This window comes from Larus michahellis, chromosome Z (genome assembly GCF_964199755.1).
Source record: "Larus michahellis chromosome Z, bLarMic1.1, whole genome shotgun sequence".
In the NCBI taxonomy this organism is placed as follows: Eukaryota; Metazoa; Chordata; class Aves; order Charadriiformes; family Laridae; genus Larus; species Larus michahellis.
Window position 1 is genome coordinate 55,646,328 of NC_133930.1, and position 20,766 is coordinate 55,667,093.

General features: G+C 46.6%; 1 protein-coding gene and 1 long non-coding RNA gene across 5 annotated transcripts in view; one reads left to right on the forward strand and one right to left on the reverse strand.

Annotated features, from left to right (window-relative positions):
• The window catches only part of PSD3 (pleckstrin and Sec7 domain containing 3), a 114,840-nt gene that overhangs the window by 89,570 nt on the left and 4,504 nt on the right, over positions 1–20,766 (reverse strand). The window contains exons 1-2 of one of the 4 annotated variants that reach the window (XM_074571111.1): positions 18,759–18,806; positions 12,310–12,418 (exon numbers count right to left, since the gene is read on the reverse strand). In XM_074571111.1, the coding sequence (XP_074427212.1) occupies positions 12,310–12,418; positions 18,759–18,779 (130 nt within the window). In that variant the 5' untranslated portion in view covers positions 18,780–18,806. Of the gene's footprint in view, positions 1–2,063; positions 2,110–12,309; positions 12,419–18,758; positions 18,807–20,766 lie in introns of those variants that run through there. The other 3 variants (XM_074571110.1, XM_074571115.1, XM_074571112.1) reach the window with 3 other exon arrangements.
• LOC141736595 (uncharacterized) lies at positions 1,488–19,961 on the forward strand. Its single transcript, XR_012585014.1, has 3 exons — positions 1,488–1,615; positions 11,886–12,077; positions 16,357–19,961. It is a non-coding gene; the product is annotated as an uncharacterized LOC141736595 (long non-coding RNA).

Here is a 20,766-nt window from a genome sequence, read left to right on the forward strand (position 1 = left end):
TAAGTGCCCAAAGCCTCAGACAAAGAGCCCCCTTTGCCCACAGTTCAGCCACGCAGTGCTTGGGTGCCTCCCAAGCCCACCCACTTCATGGCACAGGTGCCAGGCTGCCATAGGGACACACATCCACCAGGAGAGACTCACGGATGAGAATGATGCTGTGTGGCTGCAACGTCCTACACCTGCACAGGGACCAGCCCAAGCCAGCAAAAGGCCCCGGCTCCCCACCCCTGGCCCTGCTCTGCTCTAATGCAGCACCGTTAGCGCTTCCTGCTCTCTCAGCACATGTCCAGATGGGATTTTTAAAGGTAGGCAGCCCGCCACTATGGATGCTAACTATGGACGCTAACATAAACTCTTCTCAGTGGACACAGCCCCACCTACAGCAACTCCCAGCTTGCAGGCTGGCCAGCAGGAGGTGCGGCGGTTGGGATCGCCTCATGCCTTGGCCGTGGCGCTGCCTGGGCCACACGCTCTGGCCCCATCCTGAGGGAAAGCCCAGGCCATCCATCCCAGGACTCCACAGTGCCCCAGGAGCCGGGAGCCCCCGTGCCTGCCTCCAACCCACGCACACCGCCTTGCTGGAAGGAAGCCCAGAGCACGGGTCCCTGGCCCGCCACGGGGCTGGGGATGCAGCCAACATGCACTGGAGGCCAAGCCCTGACAAGGCACCGCACACAGGCCCTGCCAAGGGGCCAAGCCCATCTCTGCTAATTGCTATCTTAGCTTCTGAACCGAAATGAGGGAAACAGAGGCGGCCTTGTTTCCGGCAGTGAATGCTAAATGCCTTGCTGCGCGTCCCCATCTGCCACCAATGGCCACTGCTGACGGCAGTGTGCAACCCCAAGCAAGTTTCTGATTTACTTCTTCTCCTGAACTTCATCCCAAGCAAACTTTACCCTCTGGCAAGCCTGACAGACTCTAGAAGAGGTACACATACAGAGCACATACAGGCATATGCGGCCACAGAGTGCCGTGCAGGAGGAGGGAGCGTGCACACAGGTATGCCTCTCTGCCATGCTTGCAAGCCATGTTGCACCTGGGCAAGAGGAGCACTTTCACAGTAGAAATTTGAAGCCTCTCCTACAGTAAGGCGACAGCAGCCCTCCTCTGTAAGGACTGCTGCCACTGCCGTACGAGAGCACAAGTCAGCGGGATTCTCACTTTCACGACATCCTGCAGAAACATTGCCTAATTCACTGCCTGATTAAAAAAAAATTCACATATGGCACCAAAGCAGCAGTCTGTCCCGTTACGTTAGGTACCACCGCGCACATGACTGCCGAGGTCTCCACTCCGTGCAGTAAACCACCACCAATTGCCCCCCGCTCCTAAAAGGTGCAAAGCCTTAGCCTTTGCTCAGAGAGCTATTTCAGGTACCAGAGCTGAGAGGAGCTTGAGCTCTTTAAGGAAAACTCCTCCCTTATTCCCATCCACCACCACAGCATCATGTCTTGCTGCAGCTACTGGCATATCCTGTCCAACCCCATCCCCCAATATGACTGCATTACAAACAAGGCTAGAAAGGCAACAACAAAATTTAAGGACCGCACTGAAGATGAGCAGGGAAAAAAAATACCCATCACCAAACAAACAAAGAAAGGACACACACTCTCAGGTAACACCAATTTCTACTTTGCATTGAAGGTGGATTCTTTCAACAAAGGGAGAAAAAAGAAAAGAGAGAGATAATTAAATGGAGAGAAAAAAAGCTAAAAGAGAAAGGGGGTGAGTGGCTAGAAAATTGAGACCGGGCAAATATAACCTAACAGCAGTTGGCAGCCTTTCTGATGACTAGACGTTGAAAGAATTCATGACTTAAATCAGGCATAGATATGATATTTCATAGGTAAATAACCATTCCATGTCAAACAAGCTTGTCTACAGCATAATAAAAGGAAATTCTAGGAAGCAAAACACAAGTTACAAGCATAGACAGACATTTTGTTTACAGGTACATTTTACAAAAGAATGGTGTGAGTGTCTCTCTCTATACAGTATATATAAATATATATTAGCTATCTCGAGAAATTAGATATATTTGCTTGAACAGTCTCCTTACTCACAGAGGTTACTGTAGCTCCAGCAGTTACCCATTGGTCAAAGAAATAAAATGCACAGATCATCAGTTTATCTATAGCGATACCAGCTAATTCAATTGCTGCTGTTCTAGTCAACTGGAATCAAAATAGTTTCAAATTTCCTGGCAGCTGCTGCCCTGCACTGCACACAATGATGTAAATGGATGCTTTCTGAGTATTATGAAACTGATGGGGGAACTGCAGTCTCATTCAGTCTATCGCAGGAGCTAAGAAGTCCACCTTGGCAGCTTGCAGGGGGGAAAAAAAATTTCCTCCAGCAAGGCTGCCTGACGGTATGCCAGGGAGACGTCTGTGCCTAGCTGCCGCATCCATAAGGGAAGAAACAGGCAGAATGGCGATGCTGCAAGCCATGTGCTGGTTTTAGAGCGCGGGGTGCCTGACAGCGTTTTGGCATTACTGAGCTGGAAGGTTTCACAAAGCAGCCCAGTCATCCTGCATTTTGTTTCTCCACATCTCCTTACGCCGATCACAAGCAGCACGTGGGTGAGCCTGCATGCAGCGTCACACCAGTCATGCTTTCTTGGTACCAGCGTTTCTCGCCATTATTTGTAAAATGCAAATCAGAACAAGTGAAAACAATGCATGCGTTAAGAGGAAATGAACCGCTAGGTGACAGAGCTTAATGCACAAATGGCAGGATTTATGGCATTGTATCATTATGGCAGCCTGCCAGAGAGGGGGGGGTCACACGTCTCCTCCTCCTGCACTCCCTCGAGTTACAACTTCTCTGGTAACTAAAACTATTCCGATTTATGAAGTAGTGCCTATGCCCACCAAGACGGAGCGGCCTCCCCCTATGAGAGGGGAGGGATGCTGCACAATCACTGGCAGCCTTGTGCAGCAGCCCTTTTTCCAAATGATGTCATTCTCCGTGCGGCGATAGGTCCTGCCTGGCTCGCGGAGGTCCTTCATTAGCCAAAGCTGGGGGATTAGCATAATGCAAGCACGGTGCTTTTGTAACTGGACTGCAAATGTCTGCGCTGGACTGGGCGCAGGGATTTCTGCAGCTTGCAGCCAATCCAGGCTTTTGGGCAGTTTGCTTGCTGGTGGAAACAGAGCCAGGCCTTCATCCCTGCAAAGTTACACCAGCATTATGTAAAAACAAGTTGGCGGAAACGGAGAAGCTGAGTGAAGGCAGGGGGGCAGCAGGGGGAAGAGGTAGGAGAGAGTTGCCTAGAAAATAAGCCCTGGTTAAATGCATCTGCTGCCTTAGCAAATACGCAGGGAAGGTCGAGGGGACCAGAGATATGGCAGAGCTACACAGAAAAAGTGATTGTGTTGGCTGAGATCCTTCATCACAAAAAGAGACGACGGGAGCAGGTCCCTGCTGCTGTTAGCAGGAGGTCTGACAAAGACCCGGCAGTTTGTGCCTTCCACTCGCTGTGGTGTGGCCGTCAGCAGCCCAGGGTTACCCAGAAATTAAACCGACCGGCTCAGGGAAGAAAATAACACCCCTGCAAGCAGCCGGGGCAGTGTGTCACTCATGAAATCTCGCACCGACAGCTTGCTGCATACTGGAAGAGGTTATCAGAACAGTACTGCTCACTGCTGCTCTTGCATAGTTCCCTAAATTCTGGCGGTTTTGGGCAACCAGAGGCTGTGTTAGCTGAAGCTTCAGGACAGCCATGCCCACACTAGGTAAATTCATCATGAATCTCTCCGCTAGAGAAGTCCCAGCGCCTGGAGTCAGGTGGTGATATGATGCCCAAGTTGTCACCGCTTGAAAAACAGAGAAAAGCTGCTAGGTTAAGAATGTAAATCCTGTCCATTAAGAAAGTAATGATCAAACCAGCATGTAAAATACCTGGGTCACTGTGTGTCTGTTTGAGTGTGTGTGTGGTTTTTTTACAATTGCAAACCTTCTAACCCTGTTCCTGATGGAAACCCATGGGTAAGCAATGCTATGACTCAGTTGCATATTTTTTTCCCTCAGATTTTAACTATTTCCTAGTGGTAAACAGGGTTTGCAAGCACTTGCATAACCTCAACCGCACCAAACTGAAAGTCATCCAGGGAGCCTCACACCTTTCCCCTGGCTGCAGGAAGGATGGCACCTTGCCGCAGCAGCTCATAGGCCTACAGCGAGCTCTGAACAGGACAAAGTCCAAAACTAACATGCAGCACGTGCTGGGAGGGTTTAGCGTGAGGGATTATCCACTACAAATTGCTGTATGGGCCACAGATGGTCAGTGAGATAGCTTGGTCCCAAGAGTCATTACCCTGGAAAGCAAAACGGTAGAGTGAAACAGCTGCTAGTGCAAGTGGGAACAGGAGGGAATACAAAGGGAGTATCTGGGCTCCCTACCCTGATGTAAAAGCGCAGGCGAGTCTTACTACATTTAACACACTTTTCCTCTTTAAAGCCCCACCCCCTAGATTGACGTGGCTGCAAAAATCTCAAGTTGTGGTTTAACAGTTACGTATGGAAAAGTCTTGAACGCAAGATTCAAAAGACAGATCCAAAAAGAATCTAAATTTTTCTATTTTTACATTGCTGTGATTTAGAAAGCAAGCAGCTAGCAGGTGATTTTCTAAGTGTAGATATACACAGTGAGAGCAAGGATTACTTTAAAAGCTCCCTAAGAGCCTTCAGTTGAAAGACCAAACTTCTGGAGCTGTGACAGGCCACTGCCACTTCGACACTTGCAGGGTCTATAAAGACTTTACAGCTTCTCTGAATCCTTATGTTACATATTTAAATATTGTATTTTTAAATAACATTTTTAAAACCCTCAAAAAGTCCTTCAAACAGAAAGACCTCTTGAGATAAAAAAATGTATCGCCAGACTTTGAACAAGCAATAATGGCTTAAAAAGCCCCACAGTACTACTCACAGATCCCAGAAATTCTGGATCTTTGCAGCAACTGATGAAGAATCGAGGAATATCCACAGAGAAGGGTGTCCTTTACTGCATTTCAGGCTTTGGGACCAATTAGCCAGGCTAAGAGAAAGCTTGCTAAGCAGTCCTCAAAGCACCCCAGGAGCTGGATATCGAGTTACGTGCCCAGCTAAAACAAAAATAGGACACACAGGGACATGTGCATCTCCCAGGCTCCGAGTATTTGCCGCTAAAGACGCAGCTGGACATCACATGGTAACTTTTCATCAAGCTCACAGGGTGAATGAGATTCCCTTCCTCAGGAAGCTGGACAGAGTTAAATAAACAACGCAGGGGTCTAGAGCAGAAGGCACTTGTTAAAGCAGTGAACTGCAAACAGGAAAAATACTTGCTGTACCCTGTGTAACACTTTTTCTGAGCGATACCACGCCAGAACTGCATCTACCCACAGAATTTTAATTAAATGTCTTTTCTATGCTCCTTATCAAGCCATCTCCAATAGCAGGATAACAAGCATCTTTTCCTACAGAAAGCTTCAGAGATGAATCGAGGCTACAGCACAACGGAGGGCTTGTGCTGGGTGTGCTGCCTGTCTCACCAGGTGATGGGGCTGAAGTCAAAGAGAGGAGAGGAGCCCACGGTGACAAGCAAAATGCAGCTGTGGCCCACCATACCTGCCTACAGCCAGACAAGTCAGCTGGCTGAGCCTCTCCTGTTGTGCCCACTGACCTGGGTGCATCATTTTCTGTCTGCCTGACAGAAGGGAAGGGCCCGGCCACCTCCGGGAAAGTGTTTCTGAGCCAGCTTCAGCCTGCGCCACGTGTGCTCAGAGCGTCTGAAGCGGCCAGACACCACCAACAGGCTGCCAGCATCACCAGGCCCCCAAATATTTGTGCACTCACGTCAGGACAGCTCTCGGGTTCGGCTGACAGCCCACAGATGGGGAGGTAACTACTGCCTTAACTCTGGCATTTCCTAACTTCTGAGTGCTTAATTCAGCACCTTTAAAAAACAATAAACAAACAGCCCATGTCTTAACGATTATTTGTACTAAACCCTTGGCCTTCAAACAACACTGTTGTTTACCAAGTCAAGGATGTGGTAATCTCCTCCCTGCAGCTGTAGGTTATGATAACTTGAACTAGCCAGCTTTCAAGTGCAGGTCACAAGACATCCAATTTCCTCCTGCAGAGCAAGGGACTTAGCATAATGCCTCACACCCCTTTAGTTTTCCTTTCCCTGGGACTGGAAACCCAGACATCCATCACACCACATCTGACAGCTCCGGAGCGTGCCCCAGCTTCATTCAGCCCGGGCAAGCAGGGCTCAGAAATTCAGAGGGAACGACAGAAAGAGAGCTCGACCTCACGCAGCCGAGATGCAGAGCACAGTGCAGCCTGTCCTCCTTCGCTGGCATTAATTTTTCCATATGCACAGTCACATGTGCTCTTCTGACAGCACTGTGACAGCTTGCTGCTCCTCAGAGCATCCAAGCAGTAGTTCAAAATCACCTGGTTTACTCCGCGTTGGCATGAAAGAGAAGCACTCAGCACAGCTGGTCAATGTGCTGGTTCTGGAGATGTAATCACTCCTTCGAGTGCACAAACTCAACAAGAAAAGTACCTTTTAATACAGTACCTCTGGAGACCTAAATTTAAAAAGTTAACCTTCTCTTTGCATCATTGCCAACCAGCAACACCAAACATCAGGGATATCTATGAGAAAACTTACTGATTACACACAACTATTTAAAAACTCCCGTGTGTCAGAAAATGCAGTGGGACACTAGAAACAACAAAAAGAAAGATGATAGAGTCAAGTACACACAAAAGGATGATGGACTTTTAATTAAGTGGGGGGGGACACCACAGGTCTGAACTTTCTGGATTCCAGTCTTGCATGCATCCCTGGTAAACACTGCAGGACACACTCTTAAATGCACATCTGATGTTCCTATCCTCACAAGCTCTGTCCACCATAATTACAAAACACGAATGTGAAAATCAGGCCCTCAGAAAATTCAGCCCTCAGAAAATACAGCTTTACACCTTTTCAGGAAAGCAGAGCTAGAGAGGAAGACACCAGACCAGGGAGCCCAGACTTTCAGGATTGCCTGGAGATGGAAAGAGCAAGAGATGAAAATATGACAAAAGGTAATGCATCAAAACGGAAAGCAACGCAGCTGAAGCACTGGGCAAGACTACAGGCAGCAATCTGTGCCAGTGTGAGAACGATATAACGTGTGAATGACCTTGTTCTAAGGGCAGTTTTTAGAGCGAGGATCAGGAAGGTGACACATCCATACAATGCAAGGAGGATGCAGCAGAGCTGGATACGCATGACTTGAAGGGACACAGAGAAAGCAAGTGAGGCAGAAGAGCAAAGGACAACCTAGTAAGTTAGTTGTACTCATTTTACAGAAAGTTACTGGGGCAATTTTCTTAAGGCTGTTTAAATCAGCATCATAGGACCACGAAGGGTGGTCCTAGACAAGGGGATTGAATGCACCCTCAGTAAGTTTGCGGATGACACCAAACTAGGTGGGAGTGTTGATCTGCTTGAGGGTCGGAAGGCTCTACAGAGGGATCTAGACAGGTTGGATCAACGGGCCAAGGCCAATGGGATGAGGTTTAATAAGGCCAAGTGCCGGGTCCTGCATTTTGGTCACAACAACCCCGGGCAACACTACAGGCTTGGGGAAGAGTGGCTCGAAAGCTGCCCGGCAGAAAAGGACCTGGGAGTGTTAGTGGACAGCTGGCTTAACATGAGCCAGCAGTGTGCCCAGGTGGCCAAGAAGGCCAATAGCATCCTGGCTTGTATCAGGAATAGCGTGGCCAGCAGGAGTAGGGAAGTGATCGTGCCTCTGTACTCGGCACTGCTGAGGCCTCACCTCGAGTACAGTGTTCAGTTTTGGGCCCCTCACTACAGGAAAGACATTGAAGTGCTGGAGCATGTCCAGAGGAGAGCCACCAAGCTGGTGAGGGGTCTGGAGAACAAGTTCTATGAGGAGAGGCTGAGGGAGCTGGGCATGTTTAGTTTGGAGAAGAGGAGGCTGAGGGGAGACCTCATTGCCCTCTACAACTACCTGAAAGGAAACTGTAGAGAGGCAGGGGTTGGCCTCTTCTCCCAAGGGAATAACGACAGGACCAGAGGAAATGGTATGAAGCTGCTGCAAGGGAGATTTAGATTAGATATTAGGAAGAATTACTTTACTGAAAGAGTGGTCAGGCACTGGAACAGCCTGCCCAGGGAGGTGGTGGAGTCACCATCCCTGGAGGTATTTAAGAAACGTGTAGACATGGCTCTTCAGGGCGTGCTCTAGTGCCCAAGATTATTGTTTGTGGTGGGGTGTTGTGTGTGGCGTTGTGGGTGTGGAGTTTAGTTAGGTGGGTGCTTTTTTTTTTTTTTTTTTTTGTGGTTGGACTCGATGATCTCAGAGGTCCCTTCCAACCACTAAGATTCTGTGATTCTGTGAAAAGGCTTTGCTTGTACAAAAAAGAAAAGCAGCCATTGTATGCTTCCTTTGCTCCTGAAACAAGTTCAAGAAATTTTACAGCAAAAGCAATAATTTCCATGATTCAGGCTCAGGAATGGGAGAGTTGCATGGGTTAAAGTATGCATTTCATTTTCTTTCATGTGTCAGCTCTGGCACTGTCTGACCCCTTGCACAGGTGATTCAGCACACATTGCCAGGAGAAAGTAAACCTTTTTTTTTTAGATTTGTTTTTCTGGCGTTGTTTTGGGGTTTTTTGTTACTCAGTTTTTGCTGGCTTGAGCTTGCTAAGAAAACAGATGAGCAGAAGAACTAGCATGAGACAATCTGCGGCAGCGTGAGGCTGGGACCATCTCTTTTGGCAGAAGCAAGCTGTTAAATGAGCTCAGTTGCCTCATGACACCTCACTGTACACAAAACAGCAAGTGACAGGCTTTCCAAAAAGCTATTTGTTTCATCAGGAATTCAAAAACAAGCTTCTTCCAGCAGCTGTTGGGAAAGACCAGATTTGCATAGCAACCCAGGGACTATTTGTACAGGGCTTTTTTGTGAAGAATGAGATTAAACCTTCTGTTACACAGGAGGGGTGAAAGCTTTCTCCTCCTAGAAGCATCGGAGAAAAGACTGCTTATGAGTCTTAAGAAGCTATCTTCTTCCTAACAACTGTCTTGGATTTATTTTCTCATATAACAGGAATTAAGGGGTACTTGGCTTTCATGTTTACTTAAGCAATTATTTTGTAGCATCCCCCTCTATTTTCCCCAAGGAAGTACTTTTTAGGCCTAAGTCATTTTGATGGGACTTTTTTTTTTTCTTTTTGGTATTTAAATGTATTAACTGCAAAGTCACAAAAATCAGTACTCCCTAGTATGCCCAAGCCTAAAGATAGGGCTGCTCAAAACAGATCACTGTTTCCACGGCCAATTGCAGAGAAGGGTATGTTTCCATATACAACAAGCGCCCTTTATGTCAACAAGGCTGAGAAGACATCTTGTCCAACCCAGGCAAATGCAGTTTTTTAAAAACATTTTCTTTTGCTGGAAGGCAGAAGGCTGGGGCTTTGCCAAGGAAGGCAGCCAGTCGGGGCAGCGGCACGTGGCCACGGGTGGTGCATCCTCCCCACACCCACACAGCCAGGAGCAGACCCACAAGCAGGGGTCTGCAGGGAGACGCATAGCCCCGAGCCCTCCCGTGATGCGATGAGCGTCCTGGGGGCCTGGACTTGCTTCTGCTCCGGGTGATGCATCCAAGGCAGGGGAACGGGCAACAGAGGAGAGAGAAGAGGAGCCAGAGAAGAGGCATCAAACAGTAAAGATGAGAGCACATCAGGGATCACAGATACCCCAGAGAAAACCAGACTGAGGGCAGCAAAGGAGAGAAATGAGGAGGAATTGTTTTTAATGTGGCAGCTTTATTAGCATTTGAATATTGGCGATGAAACACATCTTCTACAGGCATCTAACTTCCCCCCCCCCCGCCCCTTCTCACCTGTGAGAATGACTGTAAGCTTCAACACGGAGCGTAAAAACCAGCATGGCACCTTATTAACAAAGTCTGCAGTCTCCCATCTAGGCAGACAGAAGTGTTTGCTACAGTTGTCCCCAGTTACTCCTTTTTTGAGAACTGGATTGTCTAATGCAAGTATTTTAGTACCCAATTAAAAAATTTATACCCTCAACAGCATCCAGCAGGGCTGCAGTAATATGGTTGTGGCCAAAAGAGAAAGGATAAACTCAGAGGCAGAAATAATTAAGCCATTCAGCAGCTTACGTCTTACGTTCTCAGTTTCTGAGGCCAGCCAGGGCATGGCTGAACTGCTTTGGGTTAGATACAGTTCAGCTTTACTGCCCATGGTAACAGGCTGTTCTCTTGATCAAGTTTAAATGCCAGGACTTCTCCTGGCCCTGCCCCTGTCACTCATTTGCTTGAAATCTTTCACACTTGGACCCACAAAAAGCGTGTCTTCTTTCTTTCAAAGGCAACTTCAGAGAAGAGAGGGTTTGTCTGTTTTTTTGGTGGTGTTTTTTCCCCTCCCCATCTAACCTCCTCCCAGAGCAGGACACAGACGCTTTCAGGCGTAACTGTGTCCTCCCACAATGTATGTCATGACATACATGTCAACATATATCAAATCAAAGGAAGACAGGATTTGGTGCGCAGAGCCCTGGGTTTGTACTACTGTGCCCTCAGTCACACTGTCCTCATTGATCTCCAGTTAATAAGCAGTTAAAACCTGCTCACTTGAAGAAAAAAAGTAGAAGGGACAGCACCACTGTCATTTATCCATTATGGTCAAACATCTTCCTGGAGAAGGAGGAAGATGCATTTGTCTGTGACAGCGTTAAGCCAGCCTAGGTAGGCACAATGTCATACAGTTTTTGGGTACAATTCACACATGTTATACGTTAACCACTGTTAAATATTTGGCAACTCTCCCTTGAAGTCACTCCCATTTCACTAATTGTTAGTCCTTAATGGTAGTTTCTGATTAATACAGGAACAGAAGGAAATTCAGAAACAAGGCAAGCAGCAGCACAAGAAAAATGATGAAAAGTACACACATAAACCAACGTATCTAGCTTACTCTTTGCCGGCCTTTATTTTAGGGCTCAGTACTCAGTTAGCTCAGAATACCCACCACATTTGATAATTGTTTTGGTTAGTAATAACAATAGATTCACTTGGATTTATTAGATGCAGCATACTTTATTTAATGCCAATCTCCGGAAATGTACTAATGCCTGCTGACAGTGCTCTCACACTGTGTCTCTCCAAACAAGAAATGAGGTCATTGTGATTCATGTAATAATCTGATACACATTTTGTGGCAATCTGTAGAAGGTTTTAAAATTTCTAAATGAGGACATTTGGGTTGTTTTGGGTTTTTTCCCCTCCACTCTGCAATTAGGATTTCCCAAGTGGAAGACCAAACTTCAGAAAATCCAGGGAGAAACCGTTTACCCACTTTCCAGACTTCAGTTCTGCTTTTCTTTTTTCTTTTTCCAACACCTCCTCCCCCCCCCCCCCCCCCCGCCTTTCCTTACTGAAGTGGAGGAACGTACACAGATTGTTTCTGTACAAAGTGCTTCCCTTCTCCGGCAAGAAGGGAGTCGTCTTTAATTAAAAGTGACATTCCAGAAAGTTTGTAATTAAATAGGATCAAGGTGCAAAGAGAACAGCCTGGGGAAATACTTTTGCAAAGAGGGCAGGAATTGTTGAGAATTATGACAAGGCAAGAGAAATAGGTATAGTAACTACATTTCTTTTCTTCCAAGCTTGATCTGCGAAAAGGTAGAAAACACCATGTATTTACAAGAAAAGAATAGAAACAAGACTGATCCTTAGGCATAATATTACATGCTGCACCTGGATTTCTTGAATTAGTAACTACAGAGGACGGAGCAGTTCAGGTACCTCCTCAAGTATCTAAATTAAAATCTTATCTACCTCTAGCTGTAGGAAGAGCAAAGTGCAGACCACGAAGGGCATTTCTGGAAGGACCTCCGGGCAGAGATGGCCATGTTTCAGCATGCGTAATTGTAGAACACGTGGCTGAAACAACTCCGCTGCAGAGAAGTGCCAGGACTTCCCCCACCAACGTGTGTCTCACACACGAGCCCCTGCTGTCACATCGAGGTGGCCAAGGTAAGCCAAAGAGAAAGGGTGGGGGCGTAAGACAGGGAACTGCAGTCATTTTCTGGGGCCAAAGCATCAGGTGCCTTTGCTCTGGTATGTGCACTGTGGTCCAGCGAAGGGCAGCATAGCACAGTGAGCGAGCCCTCCTGGGCTCATTAGGGAGCAGCTTCTGCAAAACGTTCCTGAGTGGCTTAAGAGATATTTTTTTTTTTTCCACACAATAGTAATACATAGCACTTACCCATTTCTGAAGGCTTGTTTTCTTCCAAGCCAAATAAAAATTCATATTTGGCCTTGGCAACAGTCTGGGCATGAGCCGATACATCATTATCCCACACAAGTGCTTCTGCCTGTAGAGTCAGAAAAACAAAGTTATCTACCTTTTAGTGAAAAAACAGCAGCAGGAACACGAAATCCCTCCAGGTGGGCTGTCAGGTAGGATTTTCAGAGTGTTCGTTTAACTCTGTCATCACCAAGATCAACCAGAACAGACACAGGCTAACTCAGAGTGCTTTTGAAGAGCTCACCTTTCTGTCTTCGAACCCAAGCGTTTCAGTATTAAGCAATGATGTTGGAGCACCCAACCCCTCACATCTTTAGCTGGCTTACCCCACCGCAAGGGCAGCAGCACTGGGCAACCATCTCAGTAATACCAGTTAGGGTTAAAAATGCCTAGGGAACAGTATGAGAAATAGCAAATTTGGGTACGGATGTCACAAAACTGGGACCCATGGGAAAACCGTACATGGGGCAAGCTGTTTCTCTGGGAGGATACTGGGCCAGAGAAAAGGAGAAGCAAAGGCTACCACAAGGATGATCAAAAATGGGGGAAAAAGATATTAAGGCATGCAAACGTGTGGTGAGTGCTGTTTGAAGGTCCCTGTTGGGCAGGCCACACCTGACCACCGCTGTCTAGAACTGGACAATAGCCCAACCTGTTTTTATGACTGTACCACACAAGCCAAACCTTCTGTGTCCAGGAGATGGGGAGGGGGCACAGGTCCCCAGCTAGCAGGGGAGCACCTGGGGGTACAGATGGATGGACAGGCCGAGCATCCCGGTGCCACACAGTAAAGGTTCAGTTTTTCAGAGGAGAGAAAGGCTGCAGGACTAAGATTAAAATTAGTTTTCTGAACAGGTGGGGACAAATGAAATCTCCGAGATAAAGCACACACCAGCAATAAACTGTAGCGCAAAAACTGTCTGCAATCAGCACTAAGTTTCTTCCCAGCTGAGCAAGACGGAGCCTGTAATTCTTCTGTCTGAAGTGACAGATGAAATAAATCATTAACTCTATAAATTCTTCAGTGACCTTTAAATTCATACCCTATGTTTGAGGCAGCCAGTTGTTAGGCATAGCAAGTCATTGCATGGTTCACATTGGCAAAGGCCTTGGCTTACAAAAATACTCTTTAAAAAAAAGAAGCCAGATGGAACATTCTGCCCCCCAGGACAATAATAACTTTTATGCACTTCCACCAAATACCTTAGGGTAAGCATCAGCTACAAACAGAAATTCAAAGTACAGGAGACACATAATTCAAAGGAACACATGGTCAAGGCTCTTTAATCAGAGATGGATGTAATCACAAATCCATACATTCCTCTATGGCCAGCTCTCCAGCAATTATAGTTTCTTCCAAGAGCATATTGACAAATAACTATCTTGCCCCATGCCCTAGAACTGTTTTGCTTCAGGTTTTCTTGGCCTTTCACCCCCATTCCTTCTGCCACCTTTCTGCACTGCACCAGCTCTGCAGGATTTACTCCAACAGACCACTGCAATGGTAGTAAAGTGGGCAGTAGATCTTCTGCGGGGGTCTTGGATATATTTATTTGCCATTCACTGGTCCAGCTATTCATGACCAGGGCTCCAATGGGCACTTTGATGGACCTGCTAACACTAGCCTACCAAATACGTAGGGAAAAATGTGATGAAGGACTTTCTAGCACAAAGATGACTACCATGAGCATGATGAAATGAGCTTGGAAGAAGCCTCCCTGTCTCCCCTGCTTTTACAGGTCATTTGCAGGAAGTGGGGCAGGAAGGTCTAGAAGGGGAACAGCTGGACCCAGGGCACACAGGAGGCGGCTCTCTGTCTGCAATAGCCTGGACAGGAATAGCTTACGGGGACAGACAAAATGTCAGCCTACATAGATGAATGCAAAGGAAGGGAAAGCTAAACAACTAGCTGGTGCCAAATCCCACTCACAGATGAATGAAATGGAAAATAAAGTGGATAGAGCAGTCTAGTTCCTGAGCAGTCAGAAATTTCTGATCTACACACCTCCAGGACACAGCATGTCCGTCCCTCAGCCCTCCTCTTTGAGGCTTCACAGACATCCGCTGCACTGAGCTTCCCTGCCCACAAGCACACTTTCCAAAGGTCTATATTTGCCTGTACCTTACTGTAAAGCAATGAAGAACAGTCCAGTTTCCAACACTTTCAGTATCATCCAGTTACAGGCAGAAATTAGTGGTTAAATTAATGGTTTTTCAGTGTACAAGGCAGCATTTATCACAGTTTGGTGTCTAAGCAGAGACTGCAAGACCTTTGTCTTGGCGTCTGAAAGGGATAACTTGATTTTCAGAAGTGCTCAGCACTACTGATGAGAATTACAGATACTGGCATGCATGGGAACACTGAACCTAACATCTATTTAGGTTGTCAGAGCACTATAAGGATGTGTAAAGGTAAAGCAGTTCAGAGCCTCCAGATCCAGGCTCAAGGATAAGTTTATGATATTTCATCCAAACAAGATATATTAAAAAGAGAAAGCAAGAGGGGAAGAGAAGGAGGATGCTTATGCGGTCAGAGCTGGCTTTTAAGACTGTTGCTTTACTGTTGTCATTCCTTAGAGACCGAAAAAACACCCAGGGGGAAAAAAAAAAAAAAACACAACACAAAAACCCACAAAAACCAGAAAATCGAGAGAGAACATGTGCTCTCCTTTCCTTTTTTCAACCTACCACTCACCAAAACCTTGCAGAAGTCATCATGCCCCGAAACCACGACCCCAGAAAAGGGCTGGACAAATATTCATGGTGCGTTCCAAGCTGCATTAGCAAGGATTAAATACAAGCAAGATTGGAAGGGATATAAAACTCCTGCTTAAGCCTTTTCCCTCAGCTCAAGGGCAAAGAAATCTGCATCCGGGTCAGCTCATTTCATAATTGCTTCCTCAGAGGGCTTCAACCACCACCTTTGATGCATCTGGTGTTTGTCACTGCTGGAGAGGGTGATGCTCACTCAGAGCATCAATCCCCTTAAATCAGCCCAGCTGCCCAAACATTTCTCATGAGCCACATACACACTGTTTTTCAGGCCAGTTACGCTCTGGGCAGAGCAGCAGTGAGTTCCTGCCCATTCATTCACCACTCTTGCAGCACTTTCTGCCTGTTTGAACATGTCTGATCAAGCCTACTTCTCTAGGTCACAGTTCTTGGTTGGGAGCTGGGGAGGCTGCATTTGCCTTGGGTGAATTTTGTATAACATCCATGAGGCTGTGTTAGCTTAGACATGGCAGTCCTCACCCCTCAGACCTCCTGCCAACACACTGGACCAGGTTTTTTTGACCTCACACAAGGCATTGGCAAGGGTCAACAGAGGTCCCACCTCGCTGGGCTTTTGTCCCTTTCTGAGGGAGCAGAGATTGTTTAAGACATGCCACAGTGCTTGTGGTGGTTTCAGGATGGCACGGGAAACAAAGCTGCTGAATCCGTGTCTCAGCACTGAACTGAAGAGCAGTATGATGCTAAGACCTCACAGATCCTGCTCCTACAGTGGGAGCTGCCAAGGACAGATAAGTCAACCCAGCATGAAGCATGCACACTGCATCTGCTCCGCTCTTCTGGCCGAACATGCAGACTGGAGCAGAGGATCAGTAGCTGCAAGGAGAAATCATTGCCACAATTCACCCCGAGAGGTGGCTTTAGGCAGACCCCTGATGAGAGCTGGCTGCTGCCTTTCCTGAAGCACAATGTCTCTCTCTGGATGAATTTGATTTCAAGTCTAGTCATGAGTTCCCCTCAAACTGTCCCCCAAAATTCCCAGTGGTTTTTAGAGAAGCATAGAGAGTCATCCAAGCCTGAAAAAAATCCTTCTCCTTCCTCCATGGCAGGAAAGCACCAAAGCATCCTCTTTTGAATTTAATGGAAGTTCTGGCCGGGGCCTTTTTGGGGACAGTTTTCTTCTTGGTGTTTGTTTTTGTTTTGTTTTGTTTTGTTTTTTAAAGAGAGCATTAATTGAGGAATATGAAAGTCATCTTCTCTTACCACCATTTGCAGCTGAGGCAAGAGGAGAGCTGGGCTCCATCTCTGTGGGTCTTAGCGAAGGGGATGACACTGTCCACAGCTGCTGGGAGAAGGACTGCATCAGTCTGAGCACAAAGAGCTTACGAGAACCCATGCCTTCTGAAGCATTCACACTTAAGGTCATGTGTTTTCTCTGAAAACGTCTAATAAGGAGGAAGTGTTCAAAGGAGCAGATAATTCACTGGCAAATGTCAGTCTGGAGCTTCTCAGACCCCCTGAGAGGACAGATGCTGTTAGACAGACTGACTGCTCACAAGGGACCTGTGAAAATGGTGCTTGGGAAAAAGCAGAATGGGATGGGTGCCCAAGTTTGAGCCTTCAGGGAGCAAGAGTCAGCCGAAAGGCTGGACAGCAGGAGACCAGTCATATTAAAGGAAAACATCACCAGGAAGGGGTCTAAGGATTTTTCACAAAGGGCCATGAGCCAGGACAGAGAGGTCAAAGCATCCTCAGGGGGACCCCTGAGAGCTTTCTTAATAAAACCCAGCCACTCTACCCCCAGAAAGAAATATTACTCCAATTCTTACTGGAAAACCTGGAGGGAACTGGCAAGTTGGGGTGGGGGTCTCCACAGCTAAGCCATACCATGAGGCAGCCTCAGGGGAGGCCCAGTTTCACACACTTTTGCATGTGCACAGCTCCTTTTCCCAGAGCTGACCACCTTCCCCCCTCAGCTGCGCAGCTGATGGGTGCCAGCTCCCTGCCAGCAGGCAACAGCCCCTCCACCGGCAGCACAGCGCTTGCTGGAGGCTTCACAGAGGCTAGTGGGCAGATGCCACAGTGGCCGCAACGGAGCTCTCAGGGCTACTACAAGGAAGCAAGAAAAAGCTGCTGCAGGATGCCTGTAAAGCACAGCCAGCTATGGAGGACTTCACAGACACACCTGGACTGTTTCTTATCCTAGTCTGTGCTTGCTCCATTCTCATTGCTTCACCAACGTCTCTCGCAGCAAAAAAGCCAAATGCCTCTCAGCAGACTATCATATACCCTGATACAGTGAGTTTATGGTCTCAGGAGGAGTTTAAACTTCTACCATCATCTTGTCTTCTACCGGAGTTCCCCCAGAGACTGACAGAAATGTGGTAACTGGTAATGGAGCTAGCTTAAAAAAAAAAGGGGGGGGAAAGAAAAAAAAAAGAAAGGCAGGAATGATGGATAGGTTTCCACAGATTTACAGTCTTCTCCAGCAAGTTCCCACCAGAGCAAAAGGACCATGTGAGTCAAGCTGCAACACCCTGGTCAAGTCCTTATGGAGTCACGCATTGAGAGCTCTGCATCTGCTGTCACGGACGGACAACCCCCCCAACAGCGTGGCACAACTAGTGGCCAGCCCTTGTTTTTAAGCACTGTTATCATTCCTATGTGGGCGTGAGCTTAGCAAGCCTCGCTGCTTTTGACACGTCGTACTAATTGTTCTGAAAAGACTATTTCTGTTGAGCTTTTCTTAAGTCATTTTCCTAAGTAACAGGATGAAATGCAGAAAGCTGGAGTTAAAATAAATTTGTGAGCTGGTGAAAGCTAGTGCACCGACAGCACCGAGAAAGCAGAGAGTGCTGGTGCTCACAAAAAGACCACTAGCAAGGTCTGTAGTTTCTACTTCCATGTGACCCCATACGCCATGTTTGTGTTTTCCTCACACACACACCCCCACGCTAATTAACATACATGTTTGCAATTATTAAATTAAAGCATTAGTCAAATATATTAAGACTCAAATTTGCATGGCTTAATCTCATCTGGAGCTGCCAAAAGTTAATGCTAGCAAAGGTTTTGGTAGAGAAGAAATCTCAGCTTGCGTTTAATTCTTAACTATCAGGAGTTGCAGGGAGACGTGTAGAGAGCCAGAAGGTGGTGGAGGAAGGAAAGGCTCGGGTGAGGGCACTGCCTATAGCTGTTGTCCAGCAGAGAAGTTTGGATTATAGAAAGGGATAACGAAGTCAGCTGGGACTTTTCAGCTGAAGGAAGGAGGCAGCTGAGAGACACGTGGCACAGATGCATGCAGTCACAAGGGGTCCGAAAAAGGCAAAGAGCAACCAGTGATTCACCACCTCTTTTAATAAAACAGCCAAAGGACATCAAAAGAAGGTATTAGGAGTCAGCATCGCACCAAACAGGAGATGGTTCCTCGCACAGTTAGTAGTCAAAACCACACACCTCCCTGCAAGCAATGTCATGGAAACTAAAATCCCATGGGAGCTGAAAAGGAAGGTGAAAAAGCTCAAGGGATACAAATCCACAACATACGTAGAAATCACATCCTTCTGATGAAGCTCCAAGCTGAACTCTTCCCACACATGTGCTGACATTCACAAGCACATACATGCTCCTGGGCTAAACTGACCTTGGGTCCAAAGTGTGCAGCCAGACACTCTTACCTGCTCACCAGGGTTTGGCATGGCCCTGGATCAGGCAGACCTCAGGCTTGGTACCATCCAGCCAGCTCCACTCCTCAGTCCTCATCGCAAGGCGCCCTGCACCTTCACCCCAAGGATTCACCTAAAAGCACCGGGGCACTGCAGGCTTCCCATCCTGCTCCTAGTGCCGCGGGATGTGCTTACCAGGAGCAGCCTCCCAGGAAGCAGTCGGGCTGGAGAGAGCAAAACTGAAAGGGTGCAGATACCATCGGACCTGCTCTCCCCACTCAAAGGCAGACTTCACAAAAGTTCAGTGTCTGATGAGAGGCTCAATTCAGAAACAAAGCAAAAGAGTTGCTGCTTAGAAAAAGGCACGGGAACAGTGACAGAAAACGGATGCCTTAGCAGCAGTATCAAGCAGATGCAGGTAAAATTTGTTTTCAGTCTAGTCGTCCTGTTTTACACCTGCACTTGAGTTTTTCTCTCCTTAAAGAAATGCTTGCTTTGTTGTTTGGTTGAAGTTGTTAGGAAGCAGTCAGCTGTTATACTGAATTAAATGCTTTTTATTATGCAAAGGCTGACACTGTCTGAGCTGTAACTGCATGAATGTGAACAGCATATTAATTCAAAGTCTGTATGATTACACTTTACCTTCAAAGGTCACTCAGCATTTTCTATTTGCCAAGTCAGTGATTTTTGATGTGTGCTGTGTGGACCTCTGGATGTCGGTGCATTATTTCTAAGGTATGTGCAAGAATCGAAGCAAGCCAATTGAAAGGTAGGCTTCAGCTCACTGCATGAACCATGTTCTTAGTTCTAAAACATAAAGATAGTAAAAAGATCCAAAACATTAAAAGCCACAGTGCAAGTATTTTTCCTGAGTTATGTCAAACAGCATCGGGATGGGGGTCTGATTTAAGAAAAATGAACAAAGAAAGCATCTTTTATTCAGAGAATTCATGTACTAGACATCTTGCATTTACTTTTTTTGTTCAATCTGTTCCAAGTATAATTAGCAAACTGACAGACTGCTTCTTTTCAGCAAGTAGTGCGCTTCCATCATCTTAAGGTAATTCAGATGGTGGAACAATGTTTAGACAGGCTACAGGTCTGCCCCACATGGATTTCAACTCCACGGAAGCTAAAATTTGGAGATGCCTAAGTGCCTCATGAGCCTACCAGAAGTTACATCTGTATCTTTAAGCAATTAAATTCTTTCCCAAAGCCAAGCCAACATCTGCTAAGACTTGAGAACTTGGAGAGCGCATCCTTTCCCATGTGCTGTATATTCTCTATGTACAGCTAAATAAGTGCTGGTTTTATGGATGGGAGTAAAGAAGGATGGGATATCAGGAGAGCTCATCTTCCTTTTTCACATCAATATTACAAACATAGTTTAAGATAGTATTCCAACATGATAAAAATATTCTTTGCACCTCAAGTTCAGGGAAGAGTAAAATAAAAAAACAAACAAACAAAAAAAACCCCATCCAAAACCCAAACCACTCTACACAAGAACTACTGGAAGAATTTACATTTGCAAAGGTGTGAAAACCTGCATTTCCTGGGTGGCAAGGGCAAACTGTAGTGCTATAACACAGTGACAGAGCATGCAAAAAGAGGGATATATCTCCCTCTGACTTAGACGTAGCTCATTGACCCTGCATGAATATTTCATATCACATATTTAAATTAATTTTACAGCTTTCACCTAAATTGTTCTTTCTGAATCTTTAATAGATTTAACGGAAGTTTTTCAGATCAGAAATTGACTGAAGTTTGATCTGGGACATCTCCCCAGCACAACTGAGGCAGAAGCTACAAGTCACACCAACAAATTTCACGTAAGCCTCCTGCTGTGCAAGCACTGGGGGACTGAAAAGATGCTGTTGCAAGAGCAGACCGCTTACTTGCTAAGCAAGTGCAAGTTAAGAGTGCCCACGCCAGCATCCTCAGTCAGCTGTGGCCCCACAAACAGACAGGAACCACCAGGCAGTTTCAGACACGGCAGGAAAGCAGAAGACACCAA